This window comes from Periophthalmus magnuspinnatus, chromosome 15, assembly GCF_009829125.3.
Source record: "Periophthalmus magnuspinnatus isolate fPerMag1 chromosome 15, fPerMag1.2.pri, whole genome shotgun sequence".
NCBI classification, from domain to species: domain Eukaryota; kingdom Metazoa; phylum Chordata; class Actinopteri; order Gobiiformes; family Gobiidae; genus Periophthalmus; species Periophthalmus magnuspinnatus.
Window position 1 is genome coordinate 16,306,955 of NC_047140.1, and position 13,803 is coordinate 16,320,757.

At 38.6% G+C, this 13,803-nt stretch overlaps 1 protein-coding gene across 1 annotated transcript in view; it reads left to right on the forward strand.

The window, feature by feature from the left end:
• hs3st1l1 (heparan sulfate (glucosamine) 3-O-sulfotransferase 1-like1) overlaps nt 1-13,549 on the forward strand; it is a 74,951-nt gene extending 61,402 nt beyond the window's left edge. The window contains exon 2 of the mRNA XM_055227044.1: nt 10,905-13,549. Coding sequence (XP_055083019.1) covers nt 11,058-11,990 — 933 coding nt within the window. The 5' untranslated portion in view covers nt 10,905-11,057 and the 3' untranslated portion in view covers nt 11,991-13,549. The remainder of the gene's footprint in view (nt 1-10,904) is intronic.
• The last annotated feature ends 254 nt before the right edge of the window (nt 13,550-13,803 follow it).

Genomic DNA, 13,803 nt, shown 5'->3' on the forward strand with positions numbered 1-13,803 from the left:
CAGAGATCCTAAAGATGCATCTGCAGAAGCCAATACGTACTCCAAATACTCGCTGCATGTAACTACGCAGTCCAATTTACATTAGACACAGAATACCAGAGACATTCAACTGCACAGGGCAAAAAAACAAACAAACAAAAAAAAAAAACAGGAAAATAATATCCATGTGTTTGGATGTTTGCACACTCATTTTAGATCAGCAGCGATGACAAACTACAGCCTCTCCACGGAGCATCCACCGAGCACATGTTGTTTTGTTTTGGTTCTGCTGTGTTAAAGTGAAAATGAAACTTACCAGAGCTTCAATGTGTATTTGTGTATATTGCTGCAGAGAGCAGATAACTTGTGATAAATGCAGTTTATAGCATATCTGAAAATAAAATGTCACTCATCTATTTCTGCCAATAGCGTGGTTCTGACTGGAAAGCTGTAGTGTTAGCTAGTTTACTCCACGCGTCTGAACGTCTTGTGGCCCACGTTTGCACCTGTTCGGTTCTTTGACCTGCTGTGGACTGGGACAAGAGTGGGCTGACAGGTTTTTGGGAGAAGACGATCTGATTTTGGTTGTTTAGTGCGCTTGGATTTACCTGCAAGCGTGTTATAATTGTGTCCCTTCTCCTCAATGGCTTCAAATTATTGCAATCTCACTACAGTTAAAAAAAAATTACATATGTTCTGTAGTTCTGTAGCTCTGTGCCATTCAAACAAGTCAGACTTTTAGTTGAATTTGTGGTACAGTGTAGGTAGTATAACAAGTCTGCATACTGTTATTGTGTCTACTTATGAATATTACCTCTTGTAACATTTTGAGATGCTTGTCAGCCTTGTAAAATATTATGGTAACGGTTAAAGTTATGTTCGGTAAATTCTACAAGATATTTTATGTTTATACCACTGGAGTAAAAATAAATAATCTCACACTTTTTCTCATAAAGATTCCACCAGTGCTTTAGATCAGGCTTGTGTGAATGAAGTAGATGTGTGTTGTATAGCATGACTTTTATGTAGAGTTTGAGGGCTGCTGTAGTATCTCTGTTGGGAATGCTGCTTGTACTTGATCAAATGTCTTCACTCTTTCCTTTGAGTTTCTTCATAGAGAATATGCCGCCCCTCTAGTGCTGCTCGGTTTGAATGCCCTGACCCTGTTTAGATTAGTCTCTAGATGGGCTGTTGTATTTTTGTTCCTTCACATAAATCTAAGTACACATTCATAAACTGGTATTAATTGTAAACCTTATATCAAATTATGATGGAGGTTAGATCAGAGAGAACAATTTCTACTTCAACTGAGTTTTATGGCAAAATGTCACCAAACCTTCTTGTTAAAACTCTCATCAGCTCTCAGAAGCTAAGTACTGTTTGGGCTGGTTAGTACTTGTATGGGAGACCATTGGGAATACCAGGTCTCACAGTGGGACACCAGTGTGTTTGTTGGTGGTGGGCGGAGGAGTTGATGGCACAAATTGGCAGCCTCGCTTCAATCAGTCTGCCCCAGAGCAGCTGTGGTTACAGTAGTAGCTTAACACCACTAAGTGTGGATAGAACAAATTGTACATTGTATTTTATTTGTGAGACATATTATGCAAAATCAACTTTTATGAGCTTTTAATTATGTTAAAGGGTTCCTATCATTAGCATTAGTTGTATTTTGAGTGATTTATGCATGTTCGAGGAATTATGTACTGTCCTGCATTTAAGACTTGAGTGACCAGAAAATTTCTGTTTTCACTTAACCCCTATCTCCTCCCAAGGCTATGCACGTACTTGCAATTAATGAAGATGAATTCATTTAGACTCTGGGTCATTCATTTTGTCAAGTAAAAACACACATGAAAATCCACTGCTTACAGTGAAGTGAAGTTAGAACAGTAAATTACAGTTTTTTTTAATAATTAGGATGTTTTTAGTATTGTGGTTTACAATGAGGAAAAAGTAAAATAATGATACATATCTTCTTCTAGTTTAGTGCCAAAAGAAAAGCATAATATGTCTTCATTTAAGCAATGTGCATCTCCAGAGATCATCATCTAGTTTTGACGAATGCTTTCCATTTGATTTAATTGCATCGCGGCAAATGTTACCCTACTCTGATGCCTGAAAATCACTCCCCAAACTGAATGTCCCATATGCTTGCACACACTTCCTCCAAATCCATTAACCTCCATTTGCAATCAACTTTTATTGCCGTAATAATTATTTTGTCTTGACTCTTCTAATGAGTCCTATTAAAACTATAAAACTGTCGTGTACAATACCTGAGTTTAAGCTGGTGTGGGTGCACTGAATATGGATGAGGCTGCTGCTGCATATAGTGATATAAAGTGGGCTAGTCCGTAGGTTAATTAGTGAGATCCTGACTTCCTGTGGCGCCAGCTCGTTCACTAACTCAAAGAGATGTAATGAACAGGTTTGCAGCGGTCGACTCACAATTTCTGCTAATGGACTGACAAGTGCAGCTCTCAACCTTCTACAGGGATAAGTGGGAAATAGACCAGGACTAAACCAGGACTAAAACCAAACCAAATCTAACCTGACTCTCACCAAATTGATGTGTGTGTCGTTATAAATTGAGTTATACACATATCAATCTGGAAGCCTCTCGGTGAAAGTGCTCGGAAAAGAACATCATGATGAATATTTGAATCTGATTGGTTGAACCAACAGCAACAGCACAACAAGCCGAACGATCTCTCTTTTGTTACATCCAGTTGAGAAAAAACACAGGCATCTTCCACAAATACACAAAGGGCTTACCTTCTGAACAAACAAAATAGTCAATATTTTAGCTAAACTAGTACGTCTGTTGGCACCGCCATGTTTGTTCTGGCTATCGCACAAAGACCGTAAATCATGTACAAAAAAGTTTGATAACTGTTGATGCCCCACTCCTCTGGATCATTTTCTCCAAATTTGAGCTCATTCTGACAAATGCCCAAGGAATAAATGGCTCATGTGTTAAAATCTTGAGAATGTGTGAGATTTTGTGAGTTTACCATTGGAATAACAGATGAAGTTTTTGTTCCGCTCTGTAGGGGCTGTGGAGTTTAACAACAGATTCAAATTTGAGGAAAATGTGTCCTTTGTATGTGCAAATGGGAGCAATTTGTAAAAATTCAATATTTCAAAAATGATGGGCAATTTTTGCAGCTCTGCCACACAGAGACCATAAGACTAGTGCCAAAAATGTGTCCCCTTTATGCCCCAGCACAGAGATAATTTTTTATCAAATTTGAACCTGTTTTTGGGTGAACGGCGTAGGAGGAGTTTGTAAAAGTACAGATGACATTTGCAAAAAACAAAAAAACAAACTGCTGAGTCATGACTTATGGCTGTGTTTCCATAAAAACGTATTTTTTTTTTTCCATCTTCTCATTATCTACTTCTGTACAAAATGTTATGATTCTACCATTTTTTGGGGTCATTCCTACACCCTAATGCATTTTATTTATTTATTTATTTATTTATTTATTTTAATTTTTTTGTGAGGGCACTGAAGCACCAATTTTTTGTGTTTTCAGAGAATGGAAATAGCCAGAAATTAGAGATCCAGGAGTTTTATTTTATTTTGGGGCAAATTTTTGTCTATTGGTTGAAAAGGTTGGTCCCGAGAAAAAGAATAATGATACTGCAAAAACAAAGTTCCCTTTTTTAATATAATGAACTATACATTTTCGGAAAGCACTTGCATGTCTCATTACATCACAGTGAGGGTCCCTGGTCACTACGGACACTTCACTTTCCTCCAATGTGACCGGGTTTTGCACAGCTTTACGATACTAATAGGTCCTTCACCAGATTCTGGCTCTCGGGCCTAATAAAATACTGAGGATAGGTTTGTAAAATGAAATGGTTCTCCTTATATGTATATGCCGGCTGTTACTGCATATAGAGATATAAAGTGGGCTGGTCCTCAGGTTAATTAGCGAGATCCTGACTTCCTGTGGCGCTAGCTCGTCTGCTAACTCACTGCGATGTAATGAACAGGTTTAAAGTGAGTGTGGATGGATCAAATGCAGTGGTCGACTCACAGTTTCTGCTAATGGACTGACAAGTGCAGCTCTCAACCTAACACAGAGATAAGTGGGAAGAGGCCACACATCTGATTTATACATATTAGTAATCAAGGCACATGGGAGCTGCACGGAGAGCTGGGCCGTGCATTTCCATACCTGACTTAATCATATAGATCGTCAGAGAAGAGACTGAACATGTAGCTGAATGTTAAGTGTAAAGTGCACTCAGGAAAATGTATAAAGCCATCTACAGAGCAAAATTGGATAAAAGATAAGTATTAAGTAAGTGTCCATAAAGAAAACAACATTACAGAGGGAGAGTTTTGCAAAGTCAACCTTTTGGACTTTTCTACACCAAAAACATGAAGTAAAAACATTGAGTGATGAGTAACTAGATACTCAGTTGAGCAGGTATCGATACTAAAAAAGTCACATTCACAGGAGTATCAAATCTATTCCTTAGTATCGTGATGAAGTGTACAGCAGCTGTGTTGTTTTCACCACTATGTAAGAAAAAAACACTTCTTCCTCCGGGCCTTCCCCTCACCTCCGCCCTCGCACACAGACAGAGACACTGACACCTGCCCTCTCCCTGCACTATGATCCACAATCCTCCTCCACGGCTCCCGATGTCCGCCCTGCCCCATGGAGCCTGGAGAAGGAGAGTGGAGTCACTTATTCGCTCTGACAGGCCCCGCGTCTGTCAGCCTCTCATCGGGACACAGCTGCCAAGTCCAATGCTCCAAGTCAGGCAACCAGACGGGCCTCCTGTCTCAGCCAATCCCCCCTCTCCACTCACTGCCACCTGGAGAAGGCTTCGTTTCACTATAATGTTGTCAAAATCATAATATTTCAAACCTGATTTTGATACTAAGTAATAGAATCAATACTCAATACCGATTCTGATACCATGATGATAATAAAACACTCTTTATTTAGACAATAGAATGTCATTTTCAGCACTAAATATTAGCGCTATCTTTGTATATCATTCGTCCAGGTATAAGTTGTCTTATACTAGTTCTGATGCAAGGTTGATTTCTGTCTTGTGAATGTGACTTTTTTAGTGTCAGTACTGCAAGTTCAAATGTGTATCTAGTTGTGATAATAGTTTTAGTATTGATTAGTATCTGATTTTTGATACTTGTGACAACTCTTTTTCGCTATCGGGTATTTCTTTAGTTTTACATGGATTTGATAATAGTTAATCTGATCGAAGGAAGAAGACCATTTAACCAGGATTGATCCACTGGCCCAATTATAGGTGACAGATCCTCATTGATATAGTTAAAGTATAAGGAATGACAGCGTATATGATATACTGATAGTGGGATGCATACACACCTTCACAATCACCACATCAAAACTAGGACTAAAGTGGGACTAAATCTAGAAGTGAATTTAAGACTAAACCACGACTAGAACTGGACTAAACAGATCTATATTCAGACTCAAACTGGACCAAATAAAGAAACGGGTGAATTCACACTTGTCATAATTTGAGTCCATTTCAGTCCTGATGCAGACTCTGTTTGGTTCTGCTCTTGTTCTTGTTTAGTTCTGGTTTAGTCCTGGTCTAGTCCATGGTTATTTCCAGGTTCGATTCCAAGTTTATTCCCAGTTTTGATGTGGGGTAAACACTCTAAAAAAACAAACTTAGCAGAGGAGGAACAAAAAATATGAAAATATAAGTTTGTAAAAGTAAAAAGAACACATAATGTAAAAGTTTGCATGCATTATTTTGATTCTCAAATCGATTATACAATCAGAAAGCAGAATAGCTCCATGCCTGGTGTTGCCAGATTTGACCTGTTTATGTTCACAAAACACTGCATTTTTTGATATCCCAGTTTAAGTTGTGATTGTGAAAGTTCTGTTTACATATGCACATAAATATTTGAGAATTTTTAAATTTCGGATGGCTTAGTAGGCCTGTAGTCGAATAAAGAAATTCTTGGTCGACTACAGACATGTCCTACCAATCAATTAGTTGACAAAAAAGGGGGTGTGGGAAAAGCTGTCAAAACGATGTAACTACATAATATATCTACACTTAAATTGCACTCACAAGTGTACACTTAGGTGGGAGTTTATGCAGAAAAAAAGTACTAGGAAACAATGTATTTATAGAAAGACAGATTACATTTGTTGATCATGAGTTTAATCTACCTTTTTACATATAAATACCAAAAAATACCAAATATATAAATCATATATAAATCCTTATAGTCTAAATAAAATGATTAGTCAACTAAGACACCATCGACTGAGTAATCGACCTAATGGCCTACGGCACTATGGTTTTCTACATAATCTTTGTCAGAATAAACAGATGGTGTCAATATTTTTCAGCCTGATCGGTTACACATGCACCACATAACTGTTTCTGTGGCTGTGAACAGATCTGGGATGAGATTTGGGACCATGGCGGGGCATCTGTGTTAGTGGCTCGCCTGCTTTCACTCTGCTCCTCACAGACTCTCCACTCTGCTCATGTTTTTCTGCTGTTGTCTCAAATCGTATGAAAGTGACTGACATGTGCCCAAAGGTGCTGCCAAAACAAATGTGATTGGAGTTTAATTAGCAATGTAAAATGGTTTGTTTCTACAGTGGCAGTGAATTGTAGCAAATAAGCCATTCATGCTCTTACCTTCACTGTAGAATTATTGTAAAGACGTTTTTTTTTTTTTTTTTACTTATATTGTATATATTGTTAGAGATATATGGCGATAAACGATAATATTGAAAACACTTTATGCCAGGATAACCTCAGTAAAAGATTTTTAAATAGACCGTATTATTATGCTCAGTCACATGAGAGGAGCTCAGAGTAGAGCTGCTGCTCCTCCACATTCAGAGGAGCCAGCTGAGGTGGCTCGGGCATCTATTCAGGATGCCTCCTGGACGCCTCCCTGGAGAGGTGTTCCAGGCATGTCCCACCGGAAGGAGAAGACCCAAAGATGCCGAAGGGACTATGTCTCTCGGCTGACCTGGGAACACCTTGGGGTCCCACCAGAGGAACTGGAGGATGTGTCTGGGGTGGGGGACGTCTGGGAGTCCCTGCTTAGACTGCTGCCCCCATGACCCAGCCCCGACAAGTGGAAGAAAATGGATGGATGGTATTATTACGTGGCATAAGCGTCAACAAATACATAGCAGAATGAAGCAATACTAAACTAAAATACTAAAAATCTCTTTTGCAAAGAAATCGTACACTTGATAAATTCTGATCCTCAAAATATATTGTTCCAGCTTTCATATACTGAACAATAAGCTGATATTGTAATTATCGTGACAGACCTATTTTTAGTTACCCTAAGCTAAAGAAGGCTCTACCCTACTTCCTTTTACTGCTCACAGTAATCAAAATTGGGACTTTATGTTCACTAAAGCCAGCCATATTAACTTAAGCCAGTGGTAGATGGACTCCATTTTGTTACTTCAGTAAAAGTACAGATACAGAAGTACAAAGTTACTCAAGTAAAACTAAAAGTATCACATGAAAAAAATCTACTTAAGTAAAAATATTTATGTCCCCCTTTAAACATATACTTAAAAGTATTTCACAGAAGTGCTGTTAATTTGTTCAATGTTAAACGTGGTGATATTGATTAAAGTAAAGTGCAGTAAACAATGTAGTGGAGTAGAAAGATACCTACTCTCAAATGCAGTGAAGTAAGAGTAAAAGGTATCCACTGTATAAAAAAAAAAAAAAAAAAGTCAAGTACAGATACTTAAACATTGTACTTACTACTTACAGTACTTTACTACTTGTACTTCGTTACCTTCCACCACTGCCTTTAGCCATTTCAGTGAAACACTACCGGCCAAAATAATGTTGTCTGAAACTATGATGGAAAAAAAGATTTGACTACCTGGTCTTAAACATTTATCTTTTGCCAACATATGCTGCAGTGGATTAGAGTCCATCCCCATTACTCTGTCAGTATATACAAAATGTACAAATGCACTGCTTAACAACAGGACTGCGTATGGTGTGAAAATGCAATTTGTAATATTATTATTACGACCACAGATGTTGTCAAAGTGTTCCAAAAAAGATTACAGAGATTGTTAAACTTGTATTGAAATAAAACACAAAGGGACAAGTTGACAGCCGGTGAGTCACGCTGCGAGAATAGTCCAATTTATAAATAAATTAGGACAGTCCATTAACTACAATGTATTTTCCGACTAGAAAAACTTCAGGTAATGTTTCTTGAGTAACTAACCTTTGCTTTGACAGAATTGTGCGTAATGTGCCGTTCTAATCTGGAACCACCTGACCTGTTTAGTGCCTCCTCCCTGACCTTTGCTGCCGCTGCATGTTTGCATACCTCTCTCGGTGTTTTGACTGGTTCAGTGCACTCTTCGCTCCTTCTCAGCATCACACTCTAAAACTTTGCCTCTAATTACCGTGGTGACATTTAGAAATTGAATTCATGTCCTCAACACTCGCTACATAATAAAAGAACATTTTTAGCATATGTTATTTCTTGGATAGATAAAGAAAACACTTCAGACAAGTTGTGAAAACAAGAAACAGTAATGCCAACAAGGCGTATGGCAAAGCATATATTAAAATAAATGATGCGTGGTTTACACTTTTAAATGTTATTGTTTTGCCTGGAATGTTCCACGGTATAGCATTAAACTAATATATCTTGCATTTATTCAATTGTAAGTGTTTTATTACCAAAAAAAAATCTTAAAAACTTCAGTTCTTATACTGAGCAGGGTCTCCTCTCCACAGATCTGTCCTGTAAGTTGGCTGGGTGTCATGTCCTGCTTGTCTCCTTGGAGATAGATCATATTAATACCATACTGGCGTCATACCTTTCACCAGAAAAGTTCTATATTACACCTTTATTAACTATTTTAATTGCTTTTGTTTCATTTTTAGTCACACATTGTAAGCGTCAGTGCTTTATGGTCTGATCCTCGCTCCAACCAGTGCATTTTGTTTTGGGTCCTTGAGGTAGACACTTCACCTTCTCCGCCTTCTTGCTTTTGTAATTGTGGTGTGTTTGTGATTGAATGGTGGTGGTAGTGGTGAATGAGAATTTTTTGAATGAATGATAGTCTTCTTTTGATATTTCAGAAGCTAATCAAGCCTGTTAATGTAATATAAACCCAAGTCATTCATCATATTAATGGAACAGCCTAATTTAATTTTTTTGGCTTTTCACAAACTAATTTTATGTAAGATGATACAAAGATTTTCAGGGTTAAATTTTGTACTCATGTTTCAATATTCAGACAATTTTAATTGCTAAAATGTATTAAACCATTTCAAAATACCGCATTAAAAAGCTGTCGGCAAGTATTTATCATTGCAGTAGTACGTTTCTTCTGCAAATGTTCCAAAATTAGTTCAGTATTCACACTAACAAAAACTCACATTTTCCCAACGGAAAGGGGCATGAACTGGCAACTTTTGTACAACCTGCCCTACTTCCACTGCCAAAAAGGCATTAATCCAACTACTTTTGTTTTTTATGACTTTGTTTAACTAAGGCTCTGTGGAAAGTAAATGCACACTCAACTTTGGGGCTATTTGAATTTTGGAGGCCATCTTTAAAGCTACTCTATGTAACATTTTGGGAGGAGAGTCTGGAACTAGCTTGTCTCTAATAAAAATGTTATGGCTTTGCATGGAATATTTTACAGTATGCCACCCATGTTGTCTGTCTTGTATTTCTTCAGTTAATGTTGGTTATAGCTCATAAATACACAGATTAGACATGTAACTTGGTCTAATAAATTTTATGCCATACTGTGGAATATTCCAGGCAAAGCTTTAACATCTCCATGGACAAAAGCAGTTGGTGGATCCTACTGGAGAAGTTACATACAACAGTACAATATAATATAATACCTCTTAAAGGCGCTATACCTGATTTTTACCGTCTTAAAAATGTAAAAACAGAACTAGTTCCTTTTAAACGGTTTGAAGTGGTCCAAAAATTATTCCTCACTTACCTAATTATTCACCATGATGAGTTTATAAGTGCGTTTCAGAAGGAGAAGAGTGGAGTCTGCTGTCATGGCAATGCTTACAACTAACACCTAGCATGCTAACAGTACACTTCCTGATTAACGGACAATAAAATGCTCTATAATTAGATGTAGATAGTACGCAGCTGACTTATTTTGACTTCAAGAGCTGCTTATACAGTATATCTGCACTGGGGCATGACAAATTGTGCTCAGATACGTGAGGAAAAATAGGGTACAGGGCCTTTAAATAGTTAAAGTTTTGATATATTTCTTAAGTTTTTCATCTCTCTCAAGTTTTCAAACAGAACAGCCAGTGCTCTCACAGTTTTAAGTCTCTTCTTCAATATTACCAATCTTATTTAATACCCCAAATCTTTCTTATTGCTTCTGCGAGGGTTCATTCTCTCTGTATTGATCTGCCTCGTCTCATTGAAAATCAAAGTCACCTGGAAGTGGGAACTCATTTGGCTTCCTGCTATGAACGCATCTATCTCTGAACTGGGGGAGGTTTGAATTGAACGCACTAGGGACCTATGAAACTTCTATCGATTTTAGCCCAAATTTTGACCTGCGGGAAGGCAAGACAAAGCACCCTGGCCTTGTTCAGTGGGCGAGTTGCCATATCTCGCAATCTCCGACACCAACGTGCTGCCCGGCCAAATGTTTCTCAGACAAAGACATTACGGTATCTATTGGAAGTGACTTTATGGAGTTCAAGGAAGAGAGGAGAAGAGAGAGAGAGTTGGATGAAACGCGATGCATAAAAAGATGAATACAGATGATCCTTTTGTGATAATGCACTTATGGATTCAGCAGCTATTTCTGTGTAAAATGGGCTTTCTATACCTGTAGTCTAAGTGTCTTTTTCTTTTCTCTTTGTCTCCTTTACAGATGCGTTATGGACTGAAGATGGTTTCAACCCCCATTCGATTCCAATGGCGCACAAAGACTACAAGTTCAACTGCTCCTGATACTACTCAACTCAGATAGACCAGCAAAATTTAATATTCAACCCATCATCTAGAAATCCAACACCAACCCAAAATGTCTTACTTTTTGTCATTTGCATTCCTTTTTGTTGTCCAAATTCACGGTGCACCGCCTGAGTTCCTACAGGAAGAATTTGGCATAGACCCCATCGAACTTGATTCAATCCAAGCTAGCAATATGTCAGATGTTTCAACTTCTCCACCTCCCGGGACAAGCAAAAGAGCCCCTCAGAGCATCATCATCGGCGTTCGCAAAGGAGGAACTAGAGCGTTGCTAGAAATGCTTGACATCCATCCAGAAGTTGCAGCAGCCGCGACCGAAGTCCATTTTTTCGACTGGGATGAGAATTACGCTAAAGGCTTCGAGTGGTATCGCGATTTGATGCCGTATTCCTATCCCAACCAGATTACGATCGAGAAAACGCCAGGATACTTCACCTCTGCTCTTGCTCCGGAACGCATCTGTGCCATGAATTCCTCCATCAAACTCCTGCTAATCCTGCGAGATCCAACGGAACGAGTGATTTCCGACTACACCCAAGTCTACTTCAACCGCTTGGAGAACCACAAACCGGTGCAAGCGATTGAGAACTTACTCGTCCGAAATGGCGTTTTGAATATGCGATACAAAGCCATTCAAAGAAGCCTCTACGATGTCCATATCCGAAATTGGTTGAGGCATTTCCCCCTCGAGCAGATCCATATTGTAGACGGCGATGCGCTCATTCAGGATCCTTTACCAGAGCTACAGAAAGTTGAGAACTTCCTAAACCTACCGCCCAGGATAGTATCGTCCAATTTCTACTTCAACCAGACAAAAGGTTTTTACTGCATTCGGAGTGATGGACGTGAGCGATGTCTTCACGAGTCGAAGGGACGACCACACCCAGCGGTCAATAACTCCGTCCTGCAGCAGCTGAGGGCTTTCCTAAGGGAACATAACAGGACCTTTTTCAGGCTGGTCAGGCGTACATTCAACTGGCAATAAGACACAAGACACATGGGACTTTGTGGACCAGAGGAGGACAATGGATTGGTTCATGTTTAAAGGTGTTTGAAATGGTCAGTTTGGAAGTATCCCTGTTTCTATATCTATACGTTTGACATATGATCAGCCATGTTTTGACAATCTGATTCTGATTTGTTTGTATTATGAAACTTCTTGCAGGACTGGGCGACATGGGAAAGAGGGAATCATGATCTTTTCTTTTGTATTAATCAATCAATCCTTAAAAACAAATAACTAGGGCTTTAAAGCTACCATTTGTAATTTTATTTGGTTCTTGTTTACCTGTGGTCTCCCCTTACCTGGCCTTTGTAACGTTGATAGCATCTGTATGTGAGAATACAACAGGGGGCGTGTCAACTAATCTAATTATATACGGAAACTTTCAAGAAATAAACCTTCTAACAAATAAAAAATGCTGTTTTAATTCTCCAAATCTGAGCTCTTGTCCACAGGCTTTTAATACCGCAGGATTAGCTATATACCTGCCAGTTAAAAACCCCCTAGCTTATCATTGTCTCAAGACTATAAACCAATGAGGACTGGATTTTGGTGGATTTTGTACAGAATTATAATGTTTTGGTTATGTGAGTGAGAATAAGAGACATGAGGGTTCTAGCGAGACAAACATAGTATATGTTTTTGTTTTAACTACAAATTCCACTATTGTAGCAAAAGAAAAATGATGTGCTATTTCTTTTTCCTATTTGATAGAAAGTGCAGACCGGGGGTGCTGCAGTTTTGAAAATACGCTGACCCAATTCAGCGTACTGCACATCACAATTCGACTTAGGCAAACTCAGTAAAATCCCTACAGTTACATTTAGGCATTTTTCACTATTTAGGTATTTTTAACCTGTAGTCCCATCTTTATGTGGGACTATAGGCCAGTTAGTAATCAATCAAAATGATGATTATGTTGCCTATTTCTTATTTGTATGCATTTGTCTGAGTCGGTAAAACATAGCAATCAATCTATTGACCTACATACCTTAGATCTTGAACTATCTGGGTTTATGTAAAACTAGTGAAAGTGCTTATGAGGCTATCTGCTTTACCATAATCATTACATTGAATAATTAATGTATCCAGGTCAACCCTCTTCCTCATTACCTCAAGCACAATGGAAATATCAGATACCTCCAAACTGACACTTTCAATTACATTACAACACGTGCCAGTGGATTCCTCTGTGTTTTTGGACTCTCAAGGAGCTACTACTTACATGGACCTTAAGGGAGATGAACTGCACTTTAGCTAAATAACATTGAAATCCCTCTTTGTATTGCGTCTCATATCTTTGCTGTGATCTGGTTTCTACACCTACCGACAGTGCTATATTTACACAAGAAAATATGAAAAATTGTAACTAGGGGCGTAGGATTAAATGAAAGAATCTCCCAGCTTAATAAATCATCTTGCGTGAGCTGGGGGCGTCGAAATGATCAAATTTCTGCAAAAAACAAGTTTATGAAACACACGGACATCTTTCTCTCCTTCTTGTTTGATATTGTTTCTTGATAATAAATTGTTCTGCTTTGAAACACACCCGATGCTTATCTCGTGGTTTCATTTTGACAGACGAAAAGCCCCTTGGCCCTCTCTCTCTCTCTCTCTCGAACCTGGCTGTTTTGTGTATCCAATGCGAGGCAGGAGCATTTGAATTTGCCTTTGATTTTCTGTGGTGGAAACTAGACGTTAATGCAAGGAAATGGGGGCCCTGGAGCGGTGCTTTAGTACTACAGAAATCACTAATGGTTTGAGACATTGAAGGTAGCCTGTGCCCACAGCGAAA